Source organism: Pelodiscus sinensis, chromosome 1 (genome assembly GCF_049634645.1).
Source record: "Pelodiscus sinensis isolate JC-2024 chromosome 1, ASM4963464v1, whole genome shotgun sequence".
Classification (NCBI taxonomy): Eukaryota; Metazoa; Chordata; order Testudines; family Trionychidae; genus Pelodiscus; species Pelodiscus sinensis.
In genome coordinates, this window is record NC_134711.1 from 310984340 (window position 1) to 310998062 (window position 13723).

At 41.4% G+C, this 13723-nt stretch overlaps 1 protein-coding gene across 6 annotated transcripts in view; it reads left to right on the top strand.

Moving 5' to 3' along the window:
* The window catches only part of SYTL2 (synaptotagmin like 2), a 91579-nt gene that overhangs the window by 40842 nt on the left and 37014 nt on the right, over positions 1–13723 (top strand). For all 6 annotated transcript variants that reach the window (XM_075919415.1, XM_075919419.1, XM_075919420.1 and 3 more), the window contains 2 exons: positions 9640–9788; positions 13396–13531. In XM_075919415.1, the coding sequence (XP_075775530.1) occupies positions 9640–9788; positions 13396–13531 (285 nt within the window). The remainder of the gene's footprint in view (positions 1–9639; positions 9789–13395; positions 13532–13723) is intronic.

The window sequence follows — 13723 nt, forward strand, 5'->3', positions numbered from 1 at the left end:
TCCAAAATAGACTGCAAAGAGCTGCAAAGGTGTCTCTCAGAGGTGGATGACCGGACAACAAAGTGGCAGATGAAATTTCATGTTGATAAATGCAGAGTAAAGCACATTGGAAACATAATCCTAACTATACGTATAAAATAATATCTAAATTAACTGTTACCACTCAGAGACCTTGGAGTCATGGTGGCTAGTTCTCAGAAAAGATCCACTCAGTGTGCAGCAGCAGTCAAAAAAGCAAATGGAATGTTGGGAATAATTAAGAATGGATTAGATAATAAGACACAAAATATCATGCTGCCTCTATAAATCCCATGGTACACTCACATCTTGAATACTGTGTGCAGATGTGGTCACCCATCTCATAAAAGATATTTTGGAACTGGAAAAGGTTCAGAAAAGGACAACAAAAATTATTAGGGATATGGAACGAATGAAAGATTAATGAGATTGGGACTTCTAAGCCTGGAAAAGAGATAATTAAGGGGGGGATATTAGAGGTCTATACAATCAGAACGCATGTGGAGAAAGTAGAGAAGGAAGTGTTTATTTACTTGTTCTCCTAATGCAAAAACTAAGGATCACCAAAGGAAATTAATAGGTAGCAGGTTTAAAATAAAAGGAATTATTTCTTCACACAACACATAGTCAGCCAATGGAACCCCCTGACAAGGGATGTTTTGAAGGCCAAGACAAGAACAGGATTAAAAAAAGACCTAGATAAATTCATAGAGGATAGGTCCATCAATGTCTATTAGTTAGGATGAGCAGGGATGTTGTCTTTGGCCTGTTTGCAGGGAATTGATAACAGGGGATGGATCACTCGATGATTACCTGTTCTGTTCTTTCCCTGTGGGGCACCTGGGATTGGCCACTGATGGAAGACAGGATACTGGGCTAGAGGGACCTTTGGTCTGATCCAGTATAGCTGTTCTTATGTTGTTACATGTTATGCTGCTGTTTAAAATTAGGTGTACAGAGCATATGAATGCTTTGTGATCCTAAAAACAGAGAAACTTAAGGCATTTTATTATGTATGGGATGTAGGGTTGCCAGGTGTCGGTATTCTATCAGTCTGGTATTTGCGCTCTTTGTCTGGTAAAAATAATCAGAGAATACCAGACATGTGCAATGTCTGGTATTCTCTGATTTTTCCGGCTGCGCACTGGATGGAAGCCTGGCGTGGGTGGGGGGAGCGGCTGGAAGGCGGGGCCACGATCGGTGGTAGGAGTATGTGATGGCACAGAAGGCTGGCGGGGGGGAGTGGCTGGGACTCCCCCGCCCCCACCAGGCTTCTGTGCAATCACAGGACTCCAAGGCTGGGAGGCGAGGCTGCAGTCCGGTCTGGGCCTGTCAGAAGGGGTGGGGGAGAGGCAGTAATTATTATCCCGTGTTCCCTCCCCCCCCCCCCTTTTTTTTTTTTGCTTGACACAGAGTTTTAGCCCGACCAAAATACTGTGTGTCGGGTATTTTTTGGGGGACCATCTGGCAACCTCAATGGGATGGACTACAGTGCTCCAACACCCCTCGAAGGCCTCATAAGCCCTTGCCTTTGAGGGAGTGTAAAATGTTGCCTTTCAGTTTCACACGTTACATTGCATTTCAATTAGGGCTGTCAAGAGATTAAAAAAAGTAATCGTGATTTTTAAAAAGACTAATCAAGATTAATTGTGAGATTTGTAAAAAATGAATTGTGATTAATTGTACTGTAAAACAATTAGAATACTATCTATTTAAATATTTTGGATGTTTTCTACATCTTCTAATATATTGATTTTGGTTACAACACAATACAAAAGTATATAGTGCTCACGTTATATTTATTTTTTTATTACAAAACATTTACATTATATAAAAAAAACCCTCCAGTTCACCTCACTAAAGTATTGTAGTGCAAATTCTATCATGAAAGTTGAACTTCAGTTATTCTATATAATCACTATATTTCTGTCCTATTCAAAAGAGTCCTTTTTTTAGCTCAGCCCAAGCTGCGGGCCGCACAGGACCAGAGGGTAGTAGACTCTGCTGTGGGCAGTGCAAAGTTTGGGAGGGCTCAGCCCCCAACTGCAGGTAGCAGGGGTGGGGGTCAATCCCCAAGATCAGGGGAGGGGTCAGCCCCTGGAATGGGAGGTGGGTAGACCTTACCATTGGCTGTGAAGAATTCAGGAAGGGGGACTCAGTCCCAGAATTAGATGTGGGGGAGGGTCAGTACCAGCCCCAGGAGGCAAAGAGAAGGTGGGTTGGGTAAGCCCTGCTGGGGGGTCAGGACAGTTTGGGCAAGCCCCCTCAGCTGTTTTATTTAAAAAAAACAAACAAAACAAAACATGGTCACCTGGGAGGAGAGAGGGACAGGTGTCAGGGTCTTTGCTTCTTGTTTATTTCTCTGTTGGAGTTGGGAGGCCTCCAGGTATTTTTCCCCTTTCTTGCTGCTGCTTTTTTCAGTTTGCCCTCTGGTGGGCGGTTTACATTACTGAACCTTACCAGAGAGCAGCTAATGCTGGTTTGCTGCCCTCTGCGATTAACGTGTGTTAATTTTTTTAATGTGTTAATTCTGCCCTGTGTTAATGCACACTAATTGACAGCCCTAGTTTCAGTGTAGTTGAATGGCTCCTTCTTGTTGTGTTATGATGAGAATAAACGAGAGTGGATGTGAAAAAGGAATGGGGATAGGGATTGGTGAAAAGGCTAGATGTGGCCTTTTCTGCATCACCTTACTCCCAGTTTTGCCATCTATCTATAACCATCTGCACTGATCCATAAGATGTCAGGAAGTTTTAGAAAACTTTTATCAGGTGTGATAAAACCAAAGGGGGGTGGGTGGGTGTGTGCGTGTGCGTGCGCCAGATTGAGACAGCTGCACTTCAAGAGAAATTTTACTCCTGGCATCTCTTCGAATGTAGCTTCCTGGTTTGATTCTAATCTAGAAAAATGACTAGTGGTGCATGAAAGAGCAGAAACTGTTGTTGTGATAGAGCACAGTAACTGTCAAACAAGTGGAAGAGAGGAGCTGCAAGAAAACAAGAATAGCCACAGTGAAATATGGCCCAATGCAAGTTAAAGGTAAATTTTCCAAGTCACAATGAAAGGTTTACAGAAGAAAATTAATAAATGGAGAAAACATACAGTGCAACTGGCTCATCTGTTCTGATAAAGTGGATGCAAGTGTTCTGTTTTTATTGCAAATTATTTGATGTTTGTAAGTATAGTCTCATTGGTGGTGGCTTATGGGCATGACAGTATATCCATTAAACTCTTCAAACTCATGAAGAAAGCCGCCATGTTCATTTAGGAAATACGGTAAAGTGGTAGGTATACAATACAGAAAGCTGCAGTAAGAGAAATCTAGAGTTGCCACTGAATGTCATTTTCTTATTTTATATTACATAATACATGCCTCTTATTTTGGAACATTGTGGCCACAGACTGTAATGGTGATGCCATAAATCTATTCCCTATTTTACTTCAGCATAACTTAGCTTTTCCAAAGGAACCCCATTATATACCTGTTTTCTCAAAAAACAGAAGTGCCAGTGAGTTCAGTGGGGTTTACTACAAAATTAAGAGCACTCTAAGGACAGTCAGTCATAACTTTTTTGGTAACTTGATTTAAATCAATCCACCCTTTGACAATCTAATTTGCAATTGACCAGACTTTACTTTCATTGCTTAAAATTGAGACACAACACCTGCGAAGTGTATTTAAAAGTATTGTGGCCATTATTCTTCATTTAGTTGAACTGTGGAACATAGTGTTTTGTGGATCAGTGAAAATACAGAAGTGTGGAAATGAAAACTTCTTAGGCCAAATCGAGTTAATGGTTAAATTTGAGCCTGCAATTATGGCTCTTCAGTCCTCACTAAAGAAGAAGGATATGATTAATTAAGCCCAGCAATACAAAATGATAATGATGATAATTTCAAAATATTTCAAGATGTAACAGGTAAAATTATCAACAGGATGAAGTATAACTCTGGTCATCTGAAGAAGTGGGCTGTGCCCACGAAAGCTCATGATGCTATCTACATGTTTTGATGGTTTTTAAAGGGCTACCAGACCATTCGTTGTTGTTGTTTTTTTCTGCAACAGACTAACTCGGCTACCCCCCTGAAGCTCCATTATTTTGGTTTGCATATCTAATATTGGCCATGAAGAACAAATTTCATAAAGTATATTAAGATCCAAGAGATAGAAGTCAATATCGAAGAGCACTTCCTATCATTTTTTAATGTGAAGGAGACTGCTGGAAAGTCTGAATCAGATGAGATTTTTCAGGAATTACCCAGCTATGGTATGACACTTGGTAACTGAAAAGGATAGGCTTATAATAATAGAACTCACGTGAGAGGACAGCATAAAGTATGCAAGCTTGTTTATTTAAAAAAAAAATCTTGCTTCTGGCCACTGCCGTTCTTTACATCTAGTGATGAGTGATGCAGCAGATTCCTCAAGCTGGTCAAAACCTTTGTTGGGCATTCAACTAATGTACATTCTGTTTGTATCTTCAACCAGTAGCTAGAAAGTTTTGAAATCCTGTGTGACAATAACATTAAAGCCTCTCTCTGACACAAGATGAGAGCACAAAATGGAAAATGTCAAAGACCTGCTATTTCAAATACAGTGCAGTCAGCACTGTTGAAAGAAACAACACAAGATAGTGGGGTGTACATGGAACTCGACCCACTGGAGAATGAACACTTCTCATTTTGGTTCATCAGTTCACTTGTGGTTTGTCACAACTTACTGTTTGCAATGTTTGTTTACAATATTAACTTTAGAGCTCCACATTGGGTCTTGATGTCAAAAAATTATTGGAAATTATTTGAACAAGAATATGGAGTTGCCATCATAATGGATTTGAAGGGACATTGTTAATCACAAAACAAAAAGCAGAAGTAATATCAGTAAGTGTGGAACTAGCTGAAACAAGTCAAGAAGAAACTTCAGCTATGAAGTTATAACCACCATGTAAAAGAAGCAGTGAGGGACAAAAAGGTATCTTTTAAGAAGTGGAAGTCCAATCCTAGTGAGATAAATAGAAAGGAACATAAACACTGTCAAATCAAGTGTAAACATGTAATAAGAAAAGCAGAAAAAGATTTTGAGGAACAGCTAGTCAAAAACTCAAAAAGAAATAAAATGTTTTTTAAGTACATTAGAAGCAGGAAGCCTGCTAAAAAACCTGTGGGTCCCATAGATGATCGAGCTATAAAAGGAGCAATCAAGGACGATAAAGCCATTGCGGAGAAACTAAATGATTTCTTTGCTTCAGTCTTCACGGCTGAGGACGTTGGGGAGATTCCTGAATCTGCACCGTCCTTTGTGGGTAATGAATCTGAGGAACTGTCCCGGATTGAAGTGTCATTAGAGGAGGTTTTGGAACAAATAGAAAAACTTAATGTTAACAAATCTCCGGGACCGGATGGCATTCATCCAAGGGTTCTAAAAGAACTTAAATGGGAAATTGCTGAGCTATTATCTGTGGTTTGTAACCTATCCTTTAAATCGGCTTCCGTACCTAATGACTGGAAGGTAGCCAACGTGACACCAATATTTAAAAAGGGCTCTAGAGGCGATCCTGGCAATTACAGACCGGTAAGTCTAACTTCAGTACCGGGCAAATTAGTCGAAACAATAGTAAAGAATAAAATTGTGAAGCATGTAGAAGAACATCATTTGTTGGACAAAAGTCAACATGGTTTCTGTAAAGGGAAATCCTGTCTTACTAATCTAGTAGAGTTCTTTGAAGGGGTTAACAAACATGCAGACAAGAGGGATCCAGTAGATATAGTATACTTGGATTTTCAGAAAGCCTTTGACAAGGTCCCTCACCAAAGGCTCTTGTGTAAATTACATGGCCATGGGATAAGAGGGAAGGTCCTTTCTTGGATTGAGAACTGGTTAAAAGACAGGAAACAAAGGGTAGGAATAAATGGTAAATTTTCAGATTGGAGAGGGGTAACTAGTGGTGTCCCCCAAGGGTCAATCCTGGGACCAATTCTTTTCAATTTATTCATAAATCATCTGGAGAAAGGGGTAAGCAGTGAGGTAGTAAAGTTTGCAGATGATACCAAATTGTTTAGGATAGTCAAGACAGAAGCAGACTGTGAGGGACTCCACGAAGATCTCACCAAACTGAGTGATTGGGCAACAAAATGGCAAATGAAATTTAATGTGGATAAGTGTAAAGTAATGCACATCGGGAAAAATAACCCCAACTATACGTACAGTATGATGGGGGGCTAATTTGGCTACGACAAATCAGGAAAGAGATCTTGGAGTTATCATGGACAGTTCTCTGAAAACTTCTACACAGAGTGCAGCGGCGGTCAAAAAGGCAAATAGGATGCTAGGAATTATTAGGAAAGGGATAGAAAATAAGACTCAGAATATCTTACTGCCCCTGTATAAAACTATGGTACGCCCATATCTTGAATACTGTGTACAGATGTGGTCTCCTCACCTCAAAAAAGATATTTTGGCCTTGGAAAGGGTTCAGAAAAGGGCAACTAAAATGATTAGGGGTTTGGAACGGGTCCCATATGAGGAGAGGCTAAAGAGACTGGGACTTTTCAGTTTAGAAAAGAGGAGACTGAGGGGGGATATGATAGAGGTCTATAAAATCATGAGTGGTGTGGAGAGGGCTGATAAAGAAAAGTTATTTATTAGTTCCCATAATAGAAGAACTAGAGGACGCCAAATGAAATTAATGGGTAGCAGGTTTAAAACTAATAAAAGGAAGTTCTTCACACAGCGTGTTGTCAACCTGTGGAACTCCTTGCCAGAGGAGGCTGTGAAGGCTAGGACTATAATAGAGTTTAAAGAGAAGCTGGATAAATTCATGGAGGTTAGGTACATAAAAGGCTATTAGCCAGGGGATAAAATGGTGTCCTTGGCCTCTGTTTGTCAGAGGCTGGAGAGGGATGGCAGGAGACAAATCTCTTGATCATTGTCTTCGGTCCACCCTCTCTGGGGCACCTGGTGCTGGCCACTGTCGGTAGACAGGATACTGGGCTACATGGACCTTTGGTCTGACCCAGTACGGCCGTTCTTATGTTCTTATGTAAGCAGAGGAAAAAATCATTGGAGATGCAGACAAGATTTAAATTTGACACTTTCAATATTGCTGTAAATTCTGCTCTCGTGAAACTGGCGAAACATTTTTAATTATTGCGAGAGCACATGAATATGTTTGGATTCCAGTGTGATGTGAATAGCATTGGAAACTCTTTCTCCTACAAGTGAATTGAAAAAAATTGTGTAGTCACCTGGGATCAGCTTTGATGAGTTCTTTGGCAGTATTTTGGATGTGGATGGGTACGACCTGGTACATGAACTCCATAGTCTTTCTGGTGTCTTGCCAAACCCTCTGGATGTGCTTAAGACACTTGAGTTCATTTTCAGAAGTGGTTTTCCCATTGTGTAACCAAACGTGTACTGCTCTGTGTGTTTCTTAAAGTGTCATTCTCTGTGGGGTTTCAGGAAGAAGTTTCTCAAAAGTAACTTATTTGGGGTCCATCCTGTCTCAGGAACATTTGGTAACATTTACAAGACAATGGAATTCAAGATTGCAATAGATGAATTTGTCAGTAGAGTATTCAGTTACTGGTACTTGGCATAAACACCTTAAAAAACCCCTCCCTCCCCCCAGTAGCTATCCACTGACAAGAGTAAAACACAACATGCTGTTTACTTATTTGTTGAGATGTGAAGGTATTTGCAGCCAGTTACTAGTTGTGGATTTATGTATGTAGTTTGCATACTTGGATTACTTTGGTTTATGGAATATTATTAATGGAAAGGGATGACTTATGTCCTCTCACAGGGGGCCTCAGTCTCTTTCTGTGGCACTGCTGGGAGAGCCAGCCTTCAGTGGTGGGATGCTCCGGATGCAAAACTGATCCAATTCCTGATCTCTTTGGAATTGTCCTTGCTTGACAGTTTTGTCACGATCAGATACATTTGTGAAGAGTTGAGTCAGCTCATTCAGTGATGACCATGGCTGACTTGCCCTTGTAGACTATTACAATTAATGATAGGAAAGTACCTGCCTGGTCAGAGGGTACAAAGAGAAGGCACTGTAGAAATGAAAACTCCAACCATCTGATCTTTACTGCTGTGTATACACTCCTCACTGCACCCATTACTGAAGTGCCATCATCTTGCTAGTAGTGGGCAGCAGTCAAGTGAACTTACATTTAGCACAATGCTTAGAAACAAAAGAGAAGCATTCTCTTTTTCAGGGCACTGAGGCCATCTCTTTGTTCATGAGAAAAGTGCCATGAAACCTCCTACGTATGAAGTGGAGAGGGCAAGACCTTGTTCACAAAAATTCTAACCTATAAATTCCAGTTCATTGTCTTGGAAAGTTGAAGGGCTGCATCAACCCTGCTGGGGTTTCAAACACACCATTTAAAGGAACCTGATTGTCACTGCCCTGATGCTTTCTGGGTGCTATGGGACCATTGTTGCTTTTTAGTTACAGACTGACACGGCTACCCCTCTGAGACTGGCCTGATGGATAAACAGCCAGAACAACCCCTCTGGCTAAAATGCCTCAATGCCAGAAATTCAGGCAGTATTGACCTACAAAATAAATAAGCTTTTGAATTCACAAAATAACCTAGTGGCATGACTGAAGCTAAAGGGACTAATAAGGCACCATAATTGCATCATGCATGTTTGTGAGAGGACAGTTTGGAGATGGCTCCAGGTGAATTTGAGGACAGTTTATATCTTGTACAGACTGTTTGCTAAAATGGCAGTGCTTATGTAGTTGCATGGACTGAATTTTTTCAGCAGAGAATGAAACGTAGGATTTTTTCATAGTCGCTTAGGGGAGCTGAATGCCCAATTCTCATTAATTGTACTCTGCCATAAGTTCCCCTCTTAAGATTTTATTCATGCATTTTTGATTTGTTGTGCAAAATTGCCCCATGAAAGTCCAATGTGAAAATCAGTCCCTTGTCTGTACAAAGTGTCCATTCAAATTAAGGAGGCAGGGGGAGTCTACCTCTTAAGAATGCGTGTAAGGGATAACAGAACTTGTGCTATGAAATTGAATTGAATTCACTCTCCAAAAAAGATACAAACAGGAGTAATCTTTATATGATTGGATTTGGAGACTTACATATGTGTAAGCATGACGCCCTATGCAGGATGTAAAATTAAATTACTGGTTTTGAAGATTTATCCAACACTCTTTTCTGAAAAGACTATTCTGTATAATAGTGTATTGAACAAATTTGTGAATAGCTTTGGTCAAATATACTATTTGTCCAGGGCCCAGCTCACTTCAGTGAGTGTTCTGCTTGAGGAAAGACTGAGCAAAGATTTCATGAGTAAACTTACGTCAGCTGCCTTTTTAAAGCAGCCAATCTGTGTAATCTGAGTAGAAAGGAGGATGAAGCAGCAAGAAAATGTACTGTTAGCTTTATAATACCACTACTGTATATTTTCCTCATCTAGCCTTCAGTACTAATGAGAGCCAGTAGCCTCTTTCCCCCCCCCCCCTTCCTTCTCTCCCTCTCCCATCCCAAAAAGTTTGGTTATTCTCCTCTAACCTAGTATTTCCTATCCACATGTACTGTGGCTGACTTTATTTTATTCACACAAATAAGCATAATCTTTTTTCCTTTTTGCAGTCATTTACCAGAAAAAATTAAGAATGACAATCAGCTAAAGAATATGAGTGGGCAGTGGTTTTATGAAGCAAAATCAAAGAGGCACAGAGATAAAATACATGGAGCAGATATCATTAGAGCATCGATAAGAAGGAAACCCAAAACAATAGGTAAGTTTATTTCAGAGATCCTGGTATAGTGACACTTCTCATAGTTAGTGCACCCAAGGCATTTGGCATCTTTGAAGGTGTTCTATAAAAATAATGCAATCTCCTCCTGGGCAAGACTTGCAGTAAAAGAAGTATGTCTGCTGTTTATTGTGTGAAGTACATTCTTCTTTGAATACATCCTGTTAATGCTGACTACAAATGTAGATGGAAAGGATTATCTTCTGCTTACAGAATAGGACCCTTTGACCTGGGTTCTGTTTCCAGCTCAGGTGATGATTCCTTGTGTGACCCTGAGCAAATCACAAATGACCCCTGATTTGGGATGCCCCAGCTTTTGGGTGCTCTACCCAAAGTTTGGTGCTTTCTATTTGTAGTGGTTGATCAGAGATGCTTCAACTGATTGCTCATCTATTCCTGAGAGTAACGTACCTGTGGCAAAAAGGAAGTGCTGTACTGTTAATTAAGCTGATGGTAAAGTGGTGTATATTCATCTGATAATGCAATACGAGTCCCAACAACTTTACTCATTATTAATATATGCAAAAGGGTATATTATTTTCTCTATAACTTAATATCTTGTTCCATGTCATTTTTATTATGAAAACAGCTCTGAGCATTTGAAGAGCATTACTTCTGTAATTGAATTTAGCACATCTTTCTCTTTTTGAGAGAATCTGTAAAACTAAGGTATTTTTGTTGTCTGTTTGCTGAAATCTGTGACCCTTATTGTCAGCATGGCCCCTATTTATGATCATTCTGTGTGTTTACGTAAAATAATTGCTTTGCTAGAAAATTTACCCATGTCAGTTCCATAGATAGACTTCAATGCAACAACTTGTAAGTTTTCTATAACTAAAACTCATCCCTATTTCTGAATTGAGATTATTCTTTATTCTTATAAACTGCTTTGCCTGTCCTTAGAGCAAGTATAGAATCAAGTATGGAGATCATGTTTGGTAAGTAGTAGTAGCCTGGTCACTTTGAAAAGTACTCTTTGTCTATCTATGTGAGTAAGAGAAGACCTAAAACAAGGAGAAATACAGGGAGCCAGAAATGGGCAAGAAGACCCCTATTAGTATTCTTTCTAATTTAGAGCTTGATCAGTTGATATTCCATAACATTTCAGGTTGTGTGTTTAAGCTCTTGCTGAAGAGTTTCTCTATATGTTTAATATTGAATACTGTGTCTGCTACTTTGCAGCTTGAAGGAACAATAATTTATTATAATTTAACAGTAATAAGACTGCAATTACTTGGACAGGCCATGTATTAAGGTAGGGGTTCCCAAACTTTTTGACACAGGGACCAGTAAATCCATTCACGAGCTTTCGGAGGACCGATAACATTCATTTGCATTTTCATTAAGCAAATGATGAATATGCAAATAAGTTGTTTCTGGTCCTCCCAAAGCCCCCAGTGCCTGCTTTAGCAAAGCTTTTGATAGTCACCCACAATATTCTTGCCAGCAAGTTAAGGGCATATGGATTGGATAAATGGACTGTAAGATGGATAGAAAGCTGGCTAGACCAGGGTTTCCCAAACTTTTTACTTTAGTTGGAACCCATTCTTTTCAGTACTGTTTTTTGCAGCCCAAAAATATAAACACCTATTTACAAAAAAGAATTAAAAATGAATAAATGTTCAATGTTTCACCGGGCTGCATCCTCCGCCTAGCCTGGGCCAGGGTTGGGGGACCCGGCGCTGCACGGGCACTCTGGGAGGCGGGAGCAGGAGCAGATTGGGGGTAGGGTATCTGGCTAGGAGGGAGGGTGCAAGAAGGGGTAGGGTTTCCAGGTGTCCAGTTTTGTACTGGACAGTCCGGTATTTGAAGGTTCTGTCCGAGAAACAAATTGAGAAAATACCGGACATATAAAATGTCCAGTATTTTCTAATTAGGTAAGTTTTATTATTAAGTGTATCAGTCCGTAGCTGCGAACTGCCTGGCTTGTAGATGTGCTCACGCTGCGTGAGTGTGTGTACCAGCCAGGCAGTTCGCAACTACTCGAGGGCGGGTATTTGGGAGGAGGGGCAAAATGGAATCCCCGGGGCCGGACTCACTCATGTGCCTGGGTCTGCATGTGCCCGGGTCAGTCCCGCTTCCCGATTCGCTTCCCCGCCCCCCCTCCCCTTCCGCCCCACTTCTCCTCCTGATATCCCCTGGCCAGCCCCGCTGCCCCCATCCAGCCCTGCTTCCAGTGGCTGGTTCTTCCATCCTCCTCCTCATGATCTTCCCCATCCAGCCTGCCCTGTCCCCTGGCTAGTCCGCTGCCCCCATCCAGCCCTGGACTGTGTCTCCAGTCCTCCTCCTCCCGATCTCCCCTGGCAAGCCCTTCTTCCCCCCCCCCCCCGCCCCACCCTGCTTCCGCTGCCCGCTCACCCTGATCTCTGCCTGACAGCCCCGCTGCCCCCAACCCTGCTTCCCGGCAGCCGGTTTCTCTCTGTGTCTCTCTCTCCCCAGCCCAGCCCACCCCACCCCGCTCCTCTCCCGGAAGCCACACTGAGGCCCAGTATTTTGTACCGGGCTGTGGCCCATAGTTTGGGAAACGCTGTATTACGGCATTCAAAACAGACTTAAATCTGACTTGTAAAATACACGGAATTGTTTAGCTCCAATGACTCATAAGATGATTAAGCAATTTCCCTCACTGCTCTGCTCTGTGAAAACATGCACTCACAGGCGGCCCTAGACTAGCTGCAGGCAACTGGCGCCCTAGGCGAACCATGCAATTGGCGCCTACACCTCCAAACCCCTCAATGATATTGCGCCACCATTTGGCGCCCCATTTAACTTGGAGCGCTAGGCGACTGCCTATTTTGCCTATACGTACGAGCCGCCCCTGCAGGTACCTGAAAGTGACACACACATTTCTACACGCTAAGAAATAAATCTTGTTTTCGGGATTATTATGGAAGTATAGACGGCAACAGAAGATACTGTAAAATATTTTATGACTTCAGCAATCTAGAGTTCTGACACTCCTCCCCCAAATACAAACAAACTAACAAGCCCAAGCAAACATAAACTTAATTGCATGATCATTGTTCAAGTCAGCTTATATCTCTTCTATTGCAGAGATTCTCTGTAGTTTTCTTCCAGGCACAACCTCTTCCGCTTGTCCCTCCCAAACACACCAACTAGCTGTTGTTCCAGGACGTCCCGTCCCCTAATTTAGCAATATAGAAAGGGTGCAAAGTGTTCCTTTCACTCCATTGAGAACTCATGTTTTACAGAACTCTCCCTTTCATTTGACCACCAAGTATTGTGGTTAAGACTCGTGATGCTAATGTTGCTTTCCATGGGCATTTAGCTGCCGTTAGAGGTACAAGAAGACCTCTGCTAATTCATTGATTGTGATACTTTACCAATTAAAATTGTTTTAACATGTAGGACTCTTGGTGCAGTGGATATTGCAATTGGGTTTTCATTTTAACATTCCACCCCACGAATCTACTTTAGATGACTCAACATACCCTTACATGTTATCCAAGTACAATATAATTGTGAAATAATGTCGAAAGCTATTGGAACTACTTGCCTGTATTTACCTGCAGTGGAAACCCACATGAAGATAATGGGAGATTAACCTTGGTCTTGTTTATTATTTTAGCTGAGCGGAGGGAGAACAAATCGGACAAGACAAAGAACAGTTGGGTGAACAGTGTCAATAAGGAAGTTTATGTCCCAGCAGAGCTCTCTGGTATCATGGAAGAGACAGAAGATGGGGAAGTGAAATCCAATCAAAGGTAAGATGTTCTTTGAGATGGAATCGGTAACCTGACTCTGTATTAATTAGACTGAGTAAAGTTTGTGACGTGTTTCCTCTTTCAGCATTTCACATAAATATTTCTGCCATTTCACGCAAGGTCCCCAAAGCCTCCCATTGCAATTTGATGACAGTGGTGTGCCAACACTTGCTCAAACTGGCCTGGAAACCC